General features: G+C 39.5%; 1 protein-coding gene across 1 annotated transcript in view; it reads left to right on the top strand.

Annotated features, from left to right (window-relative positions):
* ass1 (argininosuccinate synthase 1) overlaps positions 1-23,109 on the top strand; it is a 115,061-nt gene that overhangs the window by 38,130 nt on the left and 53,822 nt on the right. The window contains exons 7-8 of the mRNA XM_067969848.1: positions 9,732-9,802; positions 10,160-10,190. Coding sequence (XP_067825949.1) covers positions 9,732-9,802; positions 10,160-10,190 — 102 coding nt within the window. The remainder of the gene's footprint in view (positions 1-9,731; positions 9,803-10,159; positions 10,191-23,109) is intronic.

Genomic DNA, 23,109 nt, shown 5'->3' with positions numbered 1-23,109 from the left:
GATAGTGCTCTTGTATCAAATGTTTAACGTCATTTGGGGAACATTCTCCTGAATAGCACTTCAATACCAGCCCCTTCTGACTCAACCCCAGAGAGTCCTGTCAACATTCTGAATACAGACATTGCATCAAGGATATAAAAATATTACACAAATTGAAAGCAGTAAATGGTTTCATTCACAGCAGCAATAATGTTCCATATTTATTTTTAATTGCATTTTAAATTGAGGGAGGGAAAGAAGTTTGTCATGCAAAATTAAATACTTGTAAAGTGTCCTAAATAACATGTTGGTTAACTTCTTTGTAATCTTTTTCCTAACTATTAGTTGATATGTAGCGAATGTAGAATTTCTTATTTATTTCTCAATCTGTACTGATGACATCAGAAGTACTAGCTTTCAAGTGTACACATTGTCACCCATCCTGTCTATGGGGTGCATGGACAACAACTACTAGGACCAAAAAATGACAAAATGCAGAATTAACATTCGGTGCCCAACTAAAATTGAAAATTGAATGTATGTGTGCATGTGTCTAGGTATAGTATGTATATGTGAAGAATAAGCAATAGAGAGTGATTTCAAGGCTGTAACTTCAGTTGACTAATTTAAACTGCTCACGCTTTTGTTTTCCTGTTTGGCATCTGTACACCACAATTCATGCACTGCCTTGCAGTCACTCTTGGGTATCCATTATTTTCTGTATAAACCATATGATACCTTTAATCAGATTATAGCTTGTAACTTACTCCAAGGTATACATTATTCTATATACCATCTGAATCCTTTGATTATATTAATCTTGTAATCATTCTCCGATATATATTACTCTTTTTCTGACCATTTGAAGAAAAAATGTTTGTTGGTATGTCTGTTTTAGCTCTGTTACAAGACTTTCAAGCTCTTAAGCTTTTTAGTAATAGCATTTTGTTACAGTTTTGAAGTATACAATTGGGTTTCTGTCAGTTAATTGATGCAAAGATTTTCTGTAAATTTCTAATGTTGAATATTTATAAATTACTTGAAGGCAAATATACTGAACTAGACAACATGGCTGCAAGCAGAAGATGGACAAGAAAAAGAACTAGGAGTGTAGAATATTTGACAAAGGTAGTCCTGCTGAGCTAGGTGAAGGACTGGCATTATTGGTAAGAGATGATGTAACATCAAACAGACACAGTTTGAGTAGAAATTTATTAAAGGTAACAAATAATTGACCAACTAGCTCAAGGTGAACTGGTGTTGTTTAGGCAACTGAGGGAAGTTTCAGTGAATCATAATGTGATCATAACACATTCAGTATCACGGAGGTGTGTTGGACAAATCAAACAAGTGAAACACATTTCGTGCTTGGAAGAAGGAAGGTGCTTCTAGTACAGTCTTCTGCTTAATTCAAATTATGATTCAATTTTTAGCAATAAATTCCTATCTGTGTAATTTACATTGCTCAATTTGAATTATTGAATTTTTTTTGTGTGAAAAATGACTTGAATTATTGGGTGTAGACGTAGACAAAATTTGTTGACAGTAAGCAATGGAGGCTATCACGAGTATACAGCTGATTAGTAGCAAGGATGATGGAAAAATAAGAGAATAGGCTTTGGAATGGTAGATGGGATTTAATGTGATTGAATCTAAGGCAATGAACACTGATGCACTGATTGGGTGTCCATAAGCACATGAGAAAGCACTGAAGAAGAAAAGGCTGTTTCAGTCAAGCTTATTTCTTCCATGTACACTGCTGCATCATGAATTGCCTCCAGATATTCCCACCTGGAGTACTGCATTTAGCACCTCAGGAAGGATATTTGGCCTTGGAAAGGGTGCAGCTCAGATTCATCAGAATTATACTGGGGCTTAAAGGGTTAAATTATGAGGATTGCATAAACCTGGCTTGTATTCCCTTGAGTATAAAAGATTGAAGAGTGATCCAATTGAGGTATTTAAAATGATAAACACATTTGATAGGGTAGATAAAGAAAAACTCTTTCATCTATTGGGGGGGGAATCCAGAACAAGAGGGCATAATCTTAGTCAGAGCCAGGCCATTCAGGAGTGAAATCAGGAAGTACTTCAAAGGGTAGTAGAAATCTAGAAAACTCTTTCTCCCCCTGCCCCCCACAAAAGGCTGTGGGTGCTGAATCAATTGAAGCTTTCAAAACGGAGATCGATAGATTTTTGTTGGTAACAAGGCAAATGGAGCAAAGGCGGGAAAATAGAGTTGAGATCAGCCATAATCTAGTTGAATGGCAGAACAGGCTCAAGGGGCTGAAGGGCCTACTCCTGTTCCTGTGAATGCTACCCCACCCATTTAATTTCCAGAGGAAAGGTTCTGCAGACCTCTACCTCAAAGATAAATTGAGCAAACTCCCAAAATATCTGTGTATCCTTTCATCCTCCATTACAAGTCCTGGTCCACTTGCCGTCTTTGGCATGTTATTTCCATGGACCCAGCATTTTGAAAAGTATTGTCTTCCTCGGTTTAATTCCTAACTGGATAGTCATACAGCTATTTTTAAAAGCTGTTAATTGACACAGCATTAACTGTGTTTCACCTCCTCTGAGCTCACACTCCCACTATTTCTTTAATAGAATGCCACTAGTCTATTTGGCCTATTAGGAAGGAGTGCATTGTGACTTTTGCCTCCTTTCATATTGACAGCTTTCTGTTGGTGGCAAGAGCTCTACATGTGCATGCTGCTGGCTGTGCTAAATTTTTTTTTAAAAACACACCATAGAATTTTAACTCTCCAGATCATCTTAGTTGTACTTTTCTGAGCTGTCTCCAACATATCAATCTTTTCAAGGTGAGATACCCACAATATTGGAAAATGTAGTCTCACCAATGAACTACATAACATTAGAATGAGATAATAAGTTGAGGCCCCATCCAGCCTCTCGGATTGCGGGACCTTGCTGTGTGCAAATTGGCTGGTATGTTTCCCTACGTTACAATTCAAAAAAAGTAATTTATTGGCTGTGAACTGGATGGGACGTCCTGAAGTCATGCAAGGCGCTATATAAATGCAAGTTATTTCCTTATTTAATTTCTTTCTTTCTTGCAGTTAGTGCTAGGAAGGGGGAAAAGTATCAACCAAGGTTCCCACTCCTGATTGCTGAAAGTATGAGCATGGGATGTTAGTTCATGATATGATTGGGTTTGGCTTTGATTTTTTTAAAATCCCTCTCCCCCACCCCCCACCCCCCTCCATGGAGTATGTGGTCACTGATGCCTCACTCAAATAGCTATTCTTCATGTGAACCTAAACAGTGAGTGGTGGCAGGTTTGATCATGAGAAACATCACAACCAAACACAATTGTGATATAGATGCAGTTGGACATCAGGTTTGGTTATCATGGTGCTGGCAAAACAGCCTATTGACATTCACTGCATAAGTATGTAGTTTCCAACAGGAGTCACAATATTACAATAGGAACAAGATTCCTGGCTGATTCTACCCCTTGTCCCCAATGCACTCTGGCTGAGATCAGCTGTCTCAGGCCAGAAATTGAGCTTGGGACCTATTAATCTTCATAGCTCTGCTATTCACTTAATAAACATGACCAATCATCAGTGAAGCTAAAATGAATAATTCTTGCCATTGTTTTCAAGGAGTTGAAATAACATTCTTCAAAATTTAAAAATTGTCACGTGATTAGAAATTATGAAAGGCTACTATGTATTTTGTAAATTTTCTTTACATTTTTCACCTCAATGTATAAATAGGCTACAGCAGAAAATGAAGTGCTGTGTATGTGATTTAAATAATCACTGAGTAAATTGCCAGAAATGTGGTTTGATCTGCCACTACCATATTTACTTTCTTACGTGCTAAGGATATCATGACATTATGACATTCTAAATGATTTTTTTAATATATAAAAAATATTCTACATAATAACGAATGGTTGTAGGTGGATTTGTGGAAAATGTGGCTGAGAGTTAGTTTGGCTGCTCGTACACAGGAGTTGGTGAGGATCTCATCAACATTAGTACTTCATCAACCCTTTACTTTGGGCAATATATGGGGTAATATTCTAAGTATGTACTGATGGAAAGAAACCATACCCGCCACCAGTGAATGTTGGAAAATTATGGGCGCATTCACTGATTTCAGGGATGGAAAATCACAAGGGCCCCCTGTTAATCCTCATCCTGAACATCCCTGGTATTGGGTAAAGAGTTGATGGTGTAGATGAGGTAAATGGAGAAATGGCTGTGTGACATCACAGGCGCCATGGATCAATGTACCGATTATGTCAGATGTGCTTAATTACAGGAGAGTAATCTGCATGATTTGATGGATATTATGCCCTACTAACAGTGAAAAAGTCAAAGCAGTATTCTTTTAATGTTTAAGCCCATAAAGTTAAGTTGATTGCATTATGCAGATCATTGAAAACTAGTGTCTGTACACTGGCAGAATTATAATTTAAGAGGTTTCAGCCTGCAGAAACATACAAAAAAAAATCAGATCATGACGTCCTTGAAAGTAATAAATTGGAATACATTGGATACATGTCAATTAAATGAATGGCAGATGTATTACACATGGTTTTCTGATCTGGGGGAGGGCACAAATTAAAAATATTCATTTGCACATTCTCTGTGGTTTTTGCCTTTTTGAAGTTCCTGATGAAGGTTTACATCTAAATAGTTAATGTATTTGTTCTCGCCATAGATGTTGACTTAGCTGTTGTGTCTTTCCAGCATGTTCTGTTTTTGTTTCATTTAACTTTACACTTTTTAGCTGTAAACCAGCTTACAATTTTGATGAAATTTACCTTATGATTTGGACTTACCCCATATCATAATTGATGGATGTGTTCGAACTAGTATATTTGTGTTACGAAAATAGGAAGCTGCTGCACAGAAAAATTGATGAATGCTAAACAGTAGAGCTAAAAATGTGCAGTTTGTCATTTAACATGCAGGTCAGTGAAAACTAGTCTGCACACTGACAAAATTATAATTGAAGAAGTGTCAGCCTGCAGAAACATACCAAAAAAATTAGATCATGACACCCTTGAAAGTAATAAAATTCATGTCTGGAATACAATGGATATATGTCAATTAAATGAATGGCAGATGTATTACACATGGTTTTCTGATCTGGGGGAGAAGGGCACAATTAAAATGCTCAAATCCCTTTTTTAAAAAAAAAAAAATTTTTCAAATTAAGAACTTGCATTTCTATAATGACTTGTGTCTCTCTGGAATGTCACAGCACTTCACCTATGATGAATTAGTTTTGAAATACAGTCACTTGTTATTTAGACAAATGTGTCAGGAAGGAGAATTTAATTTGAGAATACAAATTCTAGGGCCTTTTTTAAAATCCTGAATTCATGCACTCATGCATTTATGAAAATTTAAATATGAAACAATTTTCATCTAAATTATAATTTCCAGTTTGATTTATTTGTGACCATTGAAATGTAAAATACACATGGAGTTTATGAAGAATCAAACACTTGCATGTCACGATAGTCCTCACTGTTTATAAAACGTAAAAAAAAATTTAAATCACAAGAACTGGGTGTTGCCATTTTAAATAAGCAAAAGTGTGTGGAAGTGATTGCTAACTGTTAGAACAGTCTTTGCCCCAGACCGTGTCCATGCTAGACCCGAGACCACCTCCCTGGGTTGCACCCTGTGCTAATGATAACAGCCCATTGAAGCTAAAAGGCATTCAATGAAAAAACAACCTCTTGAAACCTAATGAACCATTCAGTGGCTTGGTTGCTCAAGCATTAACAATTGCTCCATCTTCTTGTGACATGAGGAAGACACTTTGTAACAGTGGGTAACCTGTTGACACCACTCAGGGCTGATACAAAACTGCTTGGGGCGGGGGGGGGGATATCAGGCCAGGTAAAAGCATCAAGTAAATAGCACTAATTTAACATTTATTGTTGAGGAACAATAATACACAACTGCATTTGTCCAACTACAACTCATTAACAACTCATTAGCCATTAATGACTTTATCTTTTCATGTTTATTCTAGAACAAATCTATAGGATATTACTGACAGCAGCAGTTTATTATAGGAGTGAGTTCATGAGTGCAAACGACCCATAACGGCAAGTGAGTTATGCAGTCTTTCAAACTAGTGAGACCCACTGAAGCTTGAATCACAAGGCACTCTTGTATTCCTGTGGTGCTGTCAATTCCATAGACTTGGTGTAGTCGAAGGAGCTCCCCAGTGTAAATCACCCAACCTATGTTGTTCTGGTAGCAGTGAAGACCCACTTTTCATGAGTCTCCAGACCTGTGTTTGAACAATCTCCTCTGGATTCAATTTATCTGCACTAGACTACCAGCAGACTTCCAATATAAAACAGGGCAACAATGCAAGGAAGTTGCTGTGGCATTGCTGTCCAAGGACCTGAGCTCCTTCTGTTAAAATAGCAGACCAAGGAATTGCATACAAAAAGTATCAATCAAAAAGATGTTAAGGAAATAAAACCCATTCCATGGGTGAAACCTTCATTAAAATAACAGGCAAAAAAAATCATCAGAGGGCATTATTTCACCCCATTTATTCCTGTTTACTCAGTCTGGATTCTCTTCTCTGTTGCTGAGAAGTTTGGCATAGAGCTTTCTTCCAAGCCTCTGTCAAAACCACTGTGAGTTATTGTCCAGATTGGACTACCCTGCCATCCCCCCCCCCCTCCATTCTATTGTGAGACACTACAGCCTCTGCAGAGCACCTGATGACCCCCTTCCCTCCCCCCCCCACCCCTCTCATCCCTACAATCAGCGTGACTTAGATTTTGAGTTGTAGGGGGTGGGGTTGAACTTGTGCCCTTGCCACTGATGGGCACTAAGCATCAGTATTCCAATGATTGGTATTGATGCAGTGTACCCTTTGTGTCCTGCTTCATGCTGAGGTGTGGAGCAGTATTCTGTATTCAGCATTGTGAAATTTGTTTCTTATTTCAGTAGAGCTGTCAGTTTTTAAAACTGCTTGACAGTGCCACTGAATCTAGAGCTATTGTAAAATAGTGCATTTGCTCCTGTTGTTTGTTTTTCTTCTGTGCCTGTTGCCACTGTCCACTTCTTGACCAGTTTTTTTTTGTATGTTGCTGGGTCAAAATCCTAGAACTCCCTACCTAACAGCACTGTGGGAGAACCTTCACCACACGGACTGCAGCGGTTCAAGAAGGCGGCTTATCACCACCTTCTCAAGGGCAATTAGGGATGGGTAATAAATGCTGGCCTTGCCAGCAACGCCCACATCCCATGAACGAATAATTAAAAAAAATACTGATCTTGATAATGCTTAGCAAAGGCCAACTGTTTCCTCAAGATGTGGCAAATCAGAGGAAGTACCATCAACGGACTGCTCTTGCACGACTCCTGATGCCCAGTTCAGGTGCAGTACAGCGGAGGCTCTGGTTGGCTTTGGTAGGCACGTTGCTTGAGGAGACCAGGCACAGAGTTGGAATAAAGGGACTATTTAAAATCTTTGCATGCATGTAATATGCTAAATGCAGGTAGCTTATTCTTACTGCTTTGGTTTTATTTTAGTGACCTGGTACCAGACTGGATAGCAGCTATAAGGCACTTTTACATTTGTTTAGTTCAGACTGAGGCAGGTCATTTTTATTGGTGTACAATTCTACCTTTTGGGGTAAGAGAGCCAGTTTTAGCAGCCCGTGCATGGCCATCCAGTGCAAGGACCCCACTCTCCTCTGATCTGAATTAAACAAGTGACAAGTAACTGTAGCTGAGGGGGGAAAAAAGTGAGTATGAACAGTGAGCCATTCCAGTTTTGAGTGCGTGGGAGGGAGGAATAACTTTTTTTCTACTGTGAGTGCACCTCTTGAAAGCAGAACTTTTCCCTGATGTCTGTCAGATCAGCTTATTGCTTCTGTGTTATTTGTCTAAGATTGTTCTATTTCTTCTGTACTGCTATGAAATATAATTTCTGCCTGCAATGATATGGGAGTCCTGAACTCAAAATAATCAAGATTTCTGGTGAAGTGGGTTATAGAATAAAACAGATACTTGTGCATCCTCCTGACTGGGTTGGTGAGTGACACAAGTAGACCAGAAAGAATATAATTCTTAATACCACAAGGCAAAAAACAATTCACTTTCCAAGTAGCAGCATTAAAGTTTTTTTTGGCTTATGAATAAACATTTATTTACTAAATTTGGTGAAATTTCTTTCCTAATTTTTTTTAAGTAAACCTACTGACTTATAGAATATGTAGGGTGGAAATGTTTCAGCTTCAACGGGGTATGGAATGCAAACTTGACATCCCATTTACATCTCAAAGTGCCTGAGTAGTAAAGTTTATTTTTGAAATTCTATTGGATTTAAAAGGAATAGGCACTATTGAGGTATTTTTATTTTTGAATAGAGTTGTCTAACTCTGAAAATAGGGAAAAAAAATTAAGTAACTTTTTCACTTAAGCACAGGACTTATGAATAGTTTTTTTTTGGAGCAGTGCCTGAGTGATGTTCATCACTGGAGCTTGTTTTCATGTGAAAGGTTCCACACTAAAGCTTTCTTTCTGTCTGCCTCAGTAGCTGGTGGCATTTCTGCAAGACTAGGTTTCGGGTGCTGATGGCCCTGGTCACCAGGGGTACTGTTCTGCCGTGGTGATTAGAGATAATTGGGGCCAGAGTAATGAATTACTTCATAATGTTTGTTATCTATGCTTCAGTGTATTGTGTGTGATCTGCAGGAGGAGCCACGCAGTGGGAGGTTGAGAAATCGTATCAGTTCACAAGAATAGATACTCATCTTCTCTGCATCATGTCTTTATTTCATCCTCTTCCCCTGCCCCCCCCCCCCCCCCCCACAACATCCTTGTAAACAGATGTTGATTGTCTCTTGGGAACTTGCAAATTATCCCTACATTTATATAAAAAAATAATAAAAGTACTAGAAATATTAAATAATTCAATTGAAGATTCCTCTTTAATGTACTGTTCAGTCCATTAAGTTCCCCTGTGTAATCTTTTGTTCAGTCCTTAGAGCTTGTCTGTAATTCCGAGATCATTTCTTACTAGTTTGTGCCCAGCGCAGCAGTGAACCTTGAGGGGAAATTGATGAGCAGTGTGTGGCTTTTAAAGCAGGATTTAATTTGACAGCTGGAAATGGCACATGCCAAACAATTAGTCAAAACTAACATCCACAAAAAAAATAGTAGGCCAGTCAGTTTGGACAGTTAGAGTTCTACAAGATGCTGCAGGGTGAAGAAAGAAATGAAAAGCAGATAAGTAGGTGCAGCATGTGTAAGTCAAACCTATACACATACTAATTGTAGTGTTTTGTATAATAACTTACTTTTTGGGGGTTGGGATAGTGGCCTCAAGGCACTAGTGGTGCTTTAAAATGAGCATCAGCATGGGATGGTATATAATGTGGAGAGTGCAGAGATAGGACAAAATCTTAAAATTAAGCTTTTCCATTCTACCCATTTGGGGGCAATTTTGGGTTGAAATTACACTGCAATGTTAGTAGCAAAAGTGTGATGTGTTTAAGAAATTCCTCTCTGCTTTTTTAATGACACTAACTTTCTTCAAAAGAAGACAAATCTGAACTTTTGTTTCCCTGTGAACAGCTTCCTTATCTTTTACTGAGTTGCAGAAACATTGTGAGGCACATTTATTATAAAGAATGTAACTTGCTGTTAGCAGGACTATATAGTAGATGTTGGTTTAAGATTTCCTGAATGATATTTGATCTTTGATTTCCTTTTTGATTATAGGCACATGGCATCCCTGTTCCCGTCACTCCCAAAAGCCCTTGGAGTATGGATGCTAACATTATGCATATCAGGTAAGAAGCTGAGCACTGAATGGTGAAGTAAAAAAGGGCAAATGTTGGTGTTCCACAGCTGGTCAATCTGTATCTGAAAGAGAAAATACAATTTAACATTTTGGGTGAAGTCATAAACTGTCTGATGAAGAAGCTCTACCCAAAATGGTACAGTTTCTTTTCTTTTTCACATACTGACAGACCTGCTGTGTATTTCCTGTAATTTTCTGTTCTTTCCAGATTTCTAGCATTCAATTTTTAAAAAATCTCTACTGGAGTAATTTACTTATTTCAAATGGTTGCCATCTTAATATAGTCTAGTTCTTTCATAGTAAATATTATTCTTGTTTACTTCTTCGATTTTGTGTTTTCCCACAGCTATGAGTCTGGGATCCTGGAAAACCCCAAGGTAATATTTCATAACATTGAAATACTCTCAAATATGCCATTAAGCTTATAATGTGTTATGTGTGTGACCCATAATTTGAAATTTCATGGGGGTAGGGGGGAATGGCAAGGCCAAGCCCTGGTAGTATTATCATCTGTGTTTTAAGGCTTTTTATTGCTGCTGAGATCAATGGGGAGGGAAACATTCTATGTGACATTGTACAATACAATGTCACATCGAAACAATAAAGAACCAATTAGACAGATGAGCTACATTCACAGAGGAGCGCTTCAAAGTTGGCAGCTTGCAGCAGTGGTTTCTCTCATTGTGAAATGTAGGGTCTTGTTTGATCGAAGGTCATGAACCAATACAATTTTCGAAGCAGTAGCAGCCAATAGACTGGCTTTTCCACTGCCATTAGCCATTTTCAGGTCTTCAGTACAGGCTTTTATCTGGTTTTACTAGCATGTTTACTCATTTATATTAGAGAGGGGGGGAAGCTACTGATGGGTTTTATATAATCTGGAGAGGAATACATTTTGCTGTAATGAAACTTTGCTTGAAAAATGTATACGGTTAAAGCTGACCTCAAATGATGTAACATATTGCCTATTGATTATTAAACATTTAAGGAAAGTTTTTACATACCCAATCTGTGTGCTGCACTTTTGTGGATCTGTGCAGCCGCACTTCAAAAAAAATTAAAGGGCAAGCACTTGGTTTAAGAAATGTGATTGTGTTTGTATGCATACGCACATTCTGGAATATGTTACAAACCGGTGAATGCATCTCTGAGTTGAGGTGATGGCACAAAGCACAAGAGCGAAGCTTGAATGGTTTAACGTCATCCCAACCTTGAGATGTTTTATTGCCTTGAAACACATCAGAGTGCAATACTCTCACTAATATATGGAAAATTACTGATTTCCACTTACTCTTTTTTTTTGCTGGTGACAGTTGGCAGGCTTCTGTGCAGTGTGATTTGATGAGAAGATGGTATTAGTATTTATTTTACTGATTTAATGCATAGTAATATCAAAGCATCTGTATGTTGCAATATAGTGAAATTGCCCTCTGCGATATTAGCATATGAATTCCGTTGTCTGCTATTTTAATGGAAGCATGAACCCATTAATGGGTTTAAGGAAGCTGCCATGATAGCTCAAATAGCTGAGCTAACAGTAGACTATTGGACTCTCAAAGTGAATCTGAGTTTATTCCCACCCTCAATTGATATCTGACATCAGCCAAATAGAAGAGGCTAGCAAATAGACCAGAAAGGTCGCATGTCCAGTCCCTGTTCTGTACCTTGTTAGCTGATCTCAGCCTGACAGCAATTGGAGCACTGCAGTTGGCCATGGAATTTCGGGCCTAGGTTAACGAGCTGAAAAGCAACCAATGTTCCTGTTCCTGATAAGTATGCAGTCATTGCCAATAGAAATATACCTGTCTGGGATCAGGATTGGGATCAGCTAAGAGGCCTCTTGTGATCGAATAGTCTACAGAAAATATCATCTAGGGAAAATGGTTACATTGAGATACTGGAGGGTGACAGGTGCCCATGGAACAAATATCCTAGGAAGGGGTCAAAACTTTCAGAGGAAGGCAGGGAAAAAATGGCATCATAGTTGAACCTGATCCTATCCTAACTTGATGGTCACACATTTTACAGCAGCAGTTTCTGGATAGGAATCTGGGGTATGAAAGCTGATTCCTGTCCTTTTTCCCTGCCGCTGAGTGATGTGGCTGCCCTGTTATGGCAGCGCAGAGAGGACATTGATGACTGTTTAGATAAGATGAACATTTCACAATCATTATGGAAAAATCTGATAATATTACCGTTGTTTATTAAAGAACTTTTAACCTTTTCACAGATGATTGAAACAACCACTACTATGCTTGCATTTATTTAAGGCTTTAATGTAAAGTCATGTCCCAAGATGTTTCACAAATAGGTGTAAAGAAACTAACCTCAAGGGAGAGATTAGGAAGGGTGACCAGAAGTTTGGCAAAGAAATGTTTTTTTGAGAAGGTTTTTAAAGGTGGAGTGAGAGATGGAGAGGTTTAGAGATGGAGTACCTGAGATTAGGATTGAAACAGCTGAAGGCTCTGCCAGCTCTGGTGGAGTGACGCACACAAGTCAGAGAAACAGAGTGTTTGAGAGGGAATATAAATTTGGAGGAGATTGAGGCGATGGAATGTTTTAAAGATAAGAATTTTAAAATTGAATGCATTGGAGGAGGGGGGAGCCAATGTAGCTCAGCAAGGATGGGGTGAAGGGAAGTGGGATTTTAGGGCTCAGACTCGGCACTGCATAACCAGTGCACGCCCAAAGCAAAAGGGGCGAGGATCCTCGGTTCTCATCGGTATGCTCAATGTGAACTCGGGTAACTCCTGGGAGGGGAGGTTGGAACGGGTGACGGGGGCGGGGACGAACACAAGGAACGCTTTCTTTTAATTAAAATTTTTTCACAATCTACCTTTTGGTTGGCGGCCAGCAGCAGCTGAAGATTCCTGAGCGGGGCAGGCCCTGACGCTTGTCCTGCTTGTCGAAGATAAATTTCTGAAAGGGGTCCTCAACAGGTGTTGAAGCCCCTAATTTACCTATTCAAGATGACAACTAAAAGTGGGCTCTATGTATTTAGCAGTGGGGCCAGTGACTGCAGATCCCACTGCTAAATTGGTATGTTTGCACCTGTTTTTGAGGTGTAACTGTGTAGAATTTCTACCCCAATATGAGACAAGCTAGGTCTAGCTGGAACAGGAATATGGTAAACAGGAACTGTTTCAGTGTCTTGTGCAGCAGTTCAATTCTAATTAGTCCTGGTGTGAGATCAACGGGTAATCTGAATTTGTTCTGATAGAAATAATTGTAAAATTTAAACAATTTTCAATGCATACCCTGAATTTATATAGTTATGATGTATTTTTACTTTTTTATGACTTCTGGTCTAATCTAAGCTATTTGTTTCCTTGTGGTGGGAAACTGTTGGTAACTAGCAGAGTGCAGCAACTCGAGTCCTGGAGGGTCTTCCAAAAAATATCTTTTATATAAAAATAAAACAAATTCATACCGGCTTAGATTGTTTTTAGATTAAAAGAAATTTGGGAAAGTTCTAATTAATAGCTAATCATTCATGTCCTACAAGTACAAATTAACACATTTATGTTCCTGTTTAATTGAAGAAACTGCTGCTTTTACCACCCTTGCCAGCTTTACTTCGAGGTCTAGTGATTTTTGTAACACTTAATGGGATGAGTGGATAGAATTAAATTGTTTAAACTTTATCAGTCCAATTGTAATCCATCTTAAAAATCAGAGTTTTAAAAAATATATATTTTGATAAGCACAAACTTCTTTGATCAGGCCTATTTACTTTGCAGTGGGACTCTAGGCATGCTCAGAAGGCTAATACGTGGTGGTGATAGTAGGGAGGGGAGGGGGGGAGACCTGTTCTGAATGTGTGCAGTGGCGCAACAAGAACATTTGGCTACAGAGAATTGAAAGCAGATGGTATAACCATTTTCTGCTTTTGTGAGGCCGATTGAAAGGCAGTGAGGCAGCTAATGCAGAAAAAGATAGAAATTTACTTGCTTTAACTTCATGCAGCACCCTGAAAGACTTCATTCAGGCCAAGCTCAACAATATCAGGCGATTGAATAAATGTTATCAGCATCGATAGCTCTACATGATGGTTTAGTTCACGGCCCATTTGCCTCCAATTTCTTCTCTTCACCCCTTTCTGGATAGACTTTCTTCAGATTCTCTGAGGCTGACATTGCAGTCTGGCCTCCTACAGTGAGGGCTAAATGGAACACAGTGATACAGTGTACAAAACGATTTGTTTTTTTTGAACTACAGCAAGCAGAACACAGAGCAATCAAGGAAAGCTGATCGAGTGGCGGTATATTTTCATTTTAAGAAGTAGTTGAGGTCAAATTCAAATGGGAGACAATCTGAATTTTTCTTTCAATGTTTGGTAAAGGGGAAAAAATAATTTAAGTAAACTTTCTATTTGCAGGAAGAGACTGGTTATCGTGTTTAAATAAAATATATATAAAATAAGTCTGATGTTTCAGTTCAGTATGTTCACAAGTTCTCTTTAATTTGTTTTTTTTTGGCTCAGTACATGATAGCATTAACCCTATGGTTATCAGTAAAGGTCACTGATAGTAATTGTGTGACATACGTAAAATGACATAGATTGGAACATCAAGCTCATCCAGTGAATCGATAAAGAAAATTATTTTTCCATCTAGCCATTATTACCATTCTGCGTATTTTTTTAAAGCATTACTTAAGAATTGTTGCGTCATAGTTCTCTTGTAGCATCCTGCTACAATCTGTAAAATAGTAAATCATCTAATGGAAATCACAGCATGGTCTAAAGGATCCAGAGTAACTTTCAGAAATTTCGGCTCTTTGAATAAGATATAATGCTCCTGCTTAGTCCCTGGCCCATTATATTGCCATGCTGACTTATTATAGAGTGTTTGCTCAAACTGCTTTTCTCCCTTGTGTACCTTGTTCACTGTCTGCCTTACACCAACACGTCAGACAAACAAATGATGGCACTCTGTTTCTAAACTGAACATGTATGCTGCAGTTTTTATAACTGCAACTTACTGCAATTGACATAGTGTCAAAAATGTCAACAAATTGAGATGAGGAAGTGAGTGTCTCAGGAAAAAAAAGCTAGTTATAGCTACAAATTACACAGTGGAACTGGTACCTGGAGGCATAACATAGCAGCATGGCATTTCAGCTGAAGGATATTTTTCAGAGCATAATTTTGAGCTCTTTCTGATTTATTTGATATTATGGCCTCTGTGATTGTGAACTGTAAGAAACTTGCTTGGGTCCCATTTTAACTTGCGCAATGAAGCAGTACGGCAGTGGTTGGCACAAATGATTCCATGCACAAATTCCTGGTATCGGTTCTCACTGGAAGCATGAAGTGGAAACCATTTATTACACTGCAGAGAGGGAAAATTTGCAGCTGATGTACCATGGCTACTTTCACACATCTCTTAATGACCAGTCCAGAGCTACATTGACACAAGCCTGTGAAATGGTCTCTTGACTGTCCTCATTGTCAAGTTATGGTCCAGGAAAGCCTAAAGAAGGGAAATGCAATGGTGCTGAACTAACATACAACCCATCAACCCCTTCAAGCCACAACCCTTACCCAGTGATTTTGTCAATTCAGTGTTTGCTGTTGAAACCCTTTTTTAAAAAAAAATAGAAAAAGGGTGGAATAAAACAAAAAATAAAGTTAAATCAGAATTCTTTAACAATTGGGTTTTCATAATGGTAGGTGTCCCTCCCAACGTAAAACTTCAGATTGCATCTTATCTACTGCAATGTTAGATTATGTTATAGTAAAAAAAAACATAAAAGTGTTCACATCAGTGTAAACAAAAACATTCAAATGAGATGTGAAAGTTCACCTGAGTATATAGATTAATACAAGACTTGATCTCAATTGACCAGGTGTATGAGTAACCCACCATCATGAGCTGTGTAAAATGTGATTCATGAATTGCACCTTCATTCATGTTTTTATGCCCTTAAATATTGAAGAGCGATTGGTGCTCTGCTCTAACTTTCAGAAATCTTTTGAAATGAATAGTAAAATAGAGATACACGTGATTTTTGTGGGACAGATTTTACCATACAAGGGCACCATTGATTTGTTAAGCTGTTAATTTATGAATCCAAGCTCAATATCGAATGGTCAGTTGAAGTAAAAAATTTAGAGAGAAAAGTCTAATTCTAATTGGACCAACTGTTCTGTTGTCTGATGTGCTCTGTTTATGGCAGCAACCAGATTGGGCCACAGCTCCAACTAAACCCTGTTACAGACTTCACAATTCGCATGTAATTCAGCAGTTGTAGGACATTCATCAACAGCAGTGAAGTCAGAAACATACCATTATCTGGCCAAGAGGGTAGATGATCTGTTCACAAGCCCCATGCCAATGGCCCTTTTGTACCAGCTGCTAAGTGCTGTTTAGGGACTGTGTATGAATGATTCACTACCCGATTCTACATCGCTCACCTCCAAAGTTTCTAAAAGTTTTACAAACCTAACTTGATTTGCAGTCCTAATTTAAAATAACTTCAGAATGGTTGACAAAAAAATTGTTTTCTTCCTATGAGTCTTTTACCTCCTGTCTGTAAAGTACATTTTTAAAATGTAGTTGAGTTCATCATTGCTTTTGGGATTTTTGCCACTCTCTCTTCCCCCTCCCCCCCCCCCCCCCAAAAAAAAAAGTTTGTAAACCGTTTTAGCTCTAATTACTGATGAGGAGCTAATCAGTAAACTTCAGAATTCTGACATAGACATTGACATTGACATGTCGTCTTATGTGGGAAAATATCCTGCACATTGTTACAGTATAACCTATAGAAGATCTGTGGCTCCTCTACCAGCCAGGAAAATAAATACCAATTTTAATTGATGCCTATGAAAGGGCCAATCTCCATGACATACCATTGGCAAAATGACAAATAGTAAACTGAGCATGGGGGGAAAAATGAATCACTCACTTTATTTCGGCATATTTTACAGAATGACTCATTCTAGAACTCAAAACAGCATAAAGACCATTTGTGGTGCATCTTCACTTCACGTGTAGCTGTCATTAGTCCATCTGCGTCAAGTGATTCTGAGCCTGCATTTATGGCCTGTATCGTCATTAAGATGTTGCCAGAGTTAAGATTCCATGCTGTTCCCTCATCTTTTCTAGGAGCTTCAGCAAAGAAAGGCATGGAATGCTATTTGGCTTTAGGTCTATTCTGGCATCCAAGGAGCAAGTGAAAGGATTCTATTAATACTAGAATAGTATGTCTTCCTGTAAGGTAGTGTCTGGCTGCCATTGGGCCATCCACTGTATTTTTAATAAAGTGCTCACAAACAAAACTTTTGTAGATAGATGATGTACATTTCTAAGGATTTGGTGGAGGGAGTGAAATTGAATGCCATAAATTTATTATGCCATAGAATTTCTTATTTTAGGAGGGAGAAGTTTCTCTATAGACACTGATTTTGCTAAAGTTATCTTTTTTTAAAGATGGCAAGACCTGAGCTGGATTTTGTTCAGATTAAGACTGCAGCTACCACTAATTAAGTAATGTACATAAGAAGATATGACATTTAGCTTAAAGTTTGTTTCTTCCTTTCTCTCACTTATAAAGAAGCATCTGGCCTCCACTCAGCAGTGTGGGTGAGATCAGGAACTTGCTGGTTATTGGTGATCCAACATTCATTGCCATTGTTCTGCCAATTTGTGATGGTCTCAACACCAACCGTCGCAAAATTCCTTTGATTCAATGGCTTTCCAAATAGCAGTATTTTATATATTCGATGTTGGCTTATCATATTTGCACAACTTGAAAACCAGTTGCTCCAAGTTAACGTGTCCTATTGCTTGTTATGTGACACAAACCTAATGTGCTGTGGCCAACTATGGTTGTTTGCATTACACAACTGAGACAAGAGAACAATTGTAATGCAAACAAATTACTTCCCTCATTAATGTAGACTAGAGAATTATCCATGACATGGGGCAAGGGAGAGATGAGGAATATTATGTGGTGCTCTTAACCAAATTGTTTTACTTGCCATCAGACAATGGATAAAATCAGTATACAGTTTTATCTCGGGTAGAAATTTCCTATGTAAACACAAATTAAGGTTTTAAAAAACTAGTGATTCTCTGAACTGATTGTCCTATGACATTGCATTAAAACTGGCCTTTCCCTCAGTATGAGAATGAATTGATGATTGTGACTCGGCTAACCCATTCCAATCTGCTTATTTTCCCCTAATTTTAAGACATATCCCTTTTAGCACTAAGGTACATCTGTATGGTAACTCTTTTAAATGCTTGTAGCAGTCTCTGTGCCTTTTCAAGAATTTTATGTTTCCTAGGAATAAATTCTTGATAACAGCACAATAAATTCCCGACTTGTTCTGCAAAGCACCATTACATAGTAGCAAAAGTAGATTCAGGAGGAAGATAGGTTGTTTTGGAGATCTTTCACAAAACCTTTTTAATAAGATTAACTTTACGGCACCATATTTACTACAGTGTCAAAAATAAATGTTTTTTTTCCCCTCTGTGATTTCCTTTGCTGAGTAAACTAAATTGCTTGATCTATCAGAGCAATGTAGAAAATTAACAAACTGAGATTTTGTTGAGGGAAGCTGCTTTTTTTTTTGTGAACCTATTTAAAACATTTGTCATTTTGTTCTTATAAATGTGATCTTTTGATCTCCTGTGAAGACCATTTTTGGCTGTTTTGCAAATTCCCGAAGTAAATGGCCTTCGTGCTGATCATTTCATGCTACTGTGTTGCTTTGCTTGTCCCTTGTTCACTTCATTTACACTGTTGCTAATGAGAAGGCATTTAAAGTTTGCTGCAAGTGTTTGACACAATTTATAATGGGGATTCTTCCCATATAGCCAAGCTATTAGAGGTATTTTTAAAGATGGTCCATCCCCCAAGCTGTGATTGATGCAGTATCTTAAATAAAGCATTCTATCTATTGACACTGATTCGTTCTCTAAATGGCTTCATCCAAATGAGCCGTCCTACCGCAGTCTCACGAAGTGCCCATTTTTAAAAAATAAAGTGTTGTGGTCAGACATCTGCCAAGGTCATAGATCTGCATCGGTTTTCATTCAATACCAAATCAACTCAAATTTTATATCAACTACAGGCTTTGCTTCTTGCTTGACTTGCTCCTCTAAGACTACTCTGACTCCAGCTGAGAACGTGTCAAAGGATGAGATGAAATCAACTTGAGGGGAATAAAGGCGTGATTTTTAGAGCCTTTAATATTGGCACAAGGTTACCAGTTTTAAAGAAATTATTTTTAGGATTTTTAAAAACCTATATATTCATTGAGAACAGATTTGATATTTTCAGCCTGAGGCATGCTTTTTATTTTTGTATTACCAGTACAATTACAGGGAAGGAAAAGTTCTCTACCAATATTTTCATGTCATTGATCAGTTTTTTTTTGTTGTAGAATTTCTTTTAATCTCTTTAACCCCAGCACTGCTTTAAAACAAAAATGAAATTCCCAGTGGTACTAATCTCTAGGGATACTACAGTATTGTTTTCAAGTTGCAGTAAGCCTAGAATTATTGCAACTGTTATTTTCCTTCTACTAGGGAAAGAAGCATATTCATGCTTTAATTTAGAAAAAAACCCATAATAGATGGAGCAAAGTTTGTAACAGAGCTCTGTTTCATCAATGCACGGATTGCCCATATTACACCACCGCCTTCTACGGTTCATATCCGGTTTCCTGCTAACAAAGTTGGGGATGAAGAGTAACAGTCAGTGTACAGAGCTAGGATATTTTTAATTTTGATCTTGGTGTTGAAAGCTACAGTACTTGAAAATGGTTAGCCTAGGAATACTGAGACTTTTTTTAAAAAAAATGTGTTGGATTTTTTTTACCCTAACTGCATTTAGGCTGGGAGGGGATATTATTTTGCACCAATTGTGGGGGTCTCGTCTACTTTCATATTTACTAAAACTTTATTTTCTACTGGAAAAAAAAGAATTTGTCACTAGGTCATAAATATTAGTAATTGATTTAGTCTGTAACTGAAACAAAATGTGAGTTCCACCACCCCCACCACCCCCCCACCCCCCCCCCCCCACCCCCATTTTGGTTATTGTTGTAAGGTGCATTGTTGTTTTCCAGATCAGACTGTCTCAGTCAAAAGGGGATGGATTCTGCTGTGACTTTGCCAGTACTGTTTTATAGCCCACTGCTAAAGATGTGCCGAGCAGCCCTGGGGTGGGCGTATTTTTCCCTTTTTTTCTCTTTTTTTCCCCTCTTTTCACTTTCATTTCTCTCACTCTCATTTCCCACTTTTTCTTTTTCTTTTTCTTTTTCTCTTCTCTTTTCCTCTCTTGCCCACCCCCCCCCCCCCCAAACCCACCTTTTGCCTTTCCCTCTGCTTATTCTTTCTCTGCAATAGAAAAGTTGAGATTTTCAACTCGTTATATCTACAGATGTGAACATGCGACTCACCATTCTATGGCACAGCATGTAGGTTACTGAGCAACATTAGTAGAGTCTGTGATGCATGGCGAATTAAAGAGTGGAAACGGGGAGTAAATAAATACCTTACAAGAAACACTTTTTTTTTCTTTCATTGCTTTTGTCTTATTTTGAACACACCAGGCACCACAAGTGAGATGAAAGGGCTGCTGAATGGTGTGTGTACATTGGATACTTCTTGAAGATAGACCTAGGTTGTCACAAGGTTCCAAGAGCTAGGGCTCGATTTTTGGACCCCCGAGCTGGCGGGTTCGTGGCGGGGGGGCTCCGAAAATTGGGGATTCCCGGGACGCGTCCGGAGCCTGGCTCCAACCCGCCCATTTCCGGGTTCCCCAGTGACGCGCTTACATGCGCGCGCAGCCCCCGCATGCGGGACTTACCGGCGGGATGCCATTTAAGGTAATTATTTTGATACTTCAGGTCATTAGCAGACCTGATTGACATATTTTAGGAGGGGTGGGATTTTCATCTCAAATGAGACTGTTTCCCGTACTGGGGGAAACACTCGCAGTTGAAATGGATGTGTTGCAGCCATCAGCCTGTGGCAGCTGCAAAGGTCCTTTTGACAGGTGGAGGGGGGGTGGGGGGAGACCCTCACTCATTGCAGGAGGCCACTCTGTCACTTTGGACAAAGTTTGGCCTCCACCACCCTCCTCCTAACAATAAAATTCACTAACTTGCACACTTAGCCCGGTGTGCAGACATATTTACCTACCTTGCGGATCCCCCTCAAACGTACATCTTCCAGATGAGGGCCGCCATAGCTGCAGTCATGACCTCCTCGGAGGACGAACAGCATCATCAGCCTCACCGGCCACGCAGTCCACCTCTGACACATGGAACTCCACAACACAGTGCTGTGACACATCCATCTGCACAGCAGGAGGGAGGGCAACCGCAGAGAGATGCGTCGCAGAAGGCACTACCCTCGCCACAGGGTCCTGGACCTCTGAGCAGTAGTGCACACGGAGGCTCAGAGTCACTCGACATGTAGTCGTGGACATCTGCAGCCTCCTTCATGCCGAGCTGCTCCCGGCTGGCCCGAGCACCATCTTCTTACCTGTCGCTGTCAAAGTCACCACTGCCCTCGACAACTTCTTCTTCGCATCCTTCTAGGGTGCCACCTTGGTCGTCGCCGATGTCTCAGTCGTCTGCACAGAAGAGCCCTGCAAATACACCTACACCCACTCTGCAGTGACACAATGGGTGGCATCAGTTGTGGGTCTTCATAGTGATCCTCAGGAAAGGGCATTATTGCACAAACCAGGCAAGATTCGCAAAGACGTGGCAGTAGTGGTGACAATATAATATGTAATGTGAGTTGATCAGAAATCAAATATAAGTTAAAAACCATGACAAACCCTCAAACACCCTTGTGCATCCCCTTCATGTTCACAACATGTTTGCCTTATGCTTCTTACTGCACATATGTGATGCATGCCCTGTGGCTGCAGCAGGTTGAGTGAGGCTGACCGTGAAAGAGATGCATGAGAGGGTGAGTATGAGATAGAGCCATGAGATTGTATGAGGATTGGGTTGAGTGGTAGTGGTGGGATGAGTACTGGCGAGGTGAGTAAGTGCAGGTAAGATGTGAATGAGCTTTGAGTGGGTGTGAGGAGTGATGTGATAGAGTAGTGTTGGCAGTACAGAAGGAGATGTGGGGTGGGGGTGGTGATGTGGCAGACTGAGTGTAGGGGAATGAGTAAGTGTACTTAGGTCATTGAAGCGCCTCCTGCACTGTATGCAGGTGCGCGATATGTTGGTGGAGCTGGTGACCTCTTCTGCCACCTCGAGCCAGGCCTCCATGGTGGCAGAGGCAGGCCACTTCCTCCTGTCCACCGGGGAGAAGATCTCTGTCTTCCCCCTCCTCCTCACCCCATCCAGTAAGACCTGGAGTGAGGCATCATTAAACCTGGGAGCAGCCTTTCCCCTGGGCTGCTCTATGTTGTAATTTTTCTTATTTTCTGCAGCATCAGTCAGTGGAGGACTGCCCCTTTAAATAGGGCTCCTCCAGCTGACAGCCTATGATGCGCCTGCGCAGTCCGCCCACTGCGCAGCTTTTCAGTGCGAAACCCGGAAGCAAAGGTAAGTACCTTCAATCAAGCTGCGATTGCCCAGTCGACCCCCCGCTGCCAACCTGCCTCCCTCCTAATATCGGGCCCCTAGTTTTCAGGTTTCGTATAGGTCACTACTCAGGACTTGGAGACCCATTGCTGGATGTGAAGTCAGCAAACTGAGCACATGAAACTGAGAAAGCAGCAAGTTCCATTTATGAAATCCATTTTTAAGCACTGCACAATGGATGATTTTCACAAAGTAGATAATTACTTCAAAACTAACAGTTAGGATTTTCCCATTAAATTGCACAGCAAGTGCATTGGAAAAATTCAACTTTTTTTTCACACACACAGATTCATTCTATCTGAGCTGTCGTCTGAAGTCAGAAAATGAATACGGAATTAAGTAAAATGTTAAATTAAATCCACCAATGGGGACCTACCTTTCAACTCTTTTGTAAGCAAGAACAAAATGTATTACTGCAAGCGTACTGCAAAGGGTGGGAAAAAAAATCTCCTTTTTAAGTAAGGAATCAAGCATGTTCAAGTTTTTACATTGCCCGCACCCCTCATCAAGTTGTGGGATCTCAGTATTGGGAAATGGAATTATTTTTTGCTTTTGTTATGCAGATGTGTATTATTGGAATAAACCAAATAGGTTCGTGATGTCTTCCATAAGAGGAAGAAAGTAGGAACATAAACAGAGGAGGGGACAATCACCCTTCATATAAACATATAAGATTCTGAGGGGACTCAATAGTGTAGATGCTGAGAGGATGTTACCCCTCACGG

This window comes from Heptranchias perlo, chromosome 31 (assembly GCF_035084215.1).
Source record: "Heptranchias perlo isolate sHepPer1 chromosome 31, sHepPer1.hap1, whole genome shotgun sequence".
Classification (NCBI taxonomy): domain Eukaryota; kingdom Metazoa; phylum Chordata; class Chondrichthyes; order Hexanchiformes; family Hexanchidae; genus Heptranchias; species Heptranchias perlo.
This window is presented reverse-complemented; position numbering and strand designations above follow the sequence as displayed.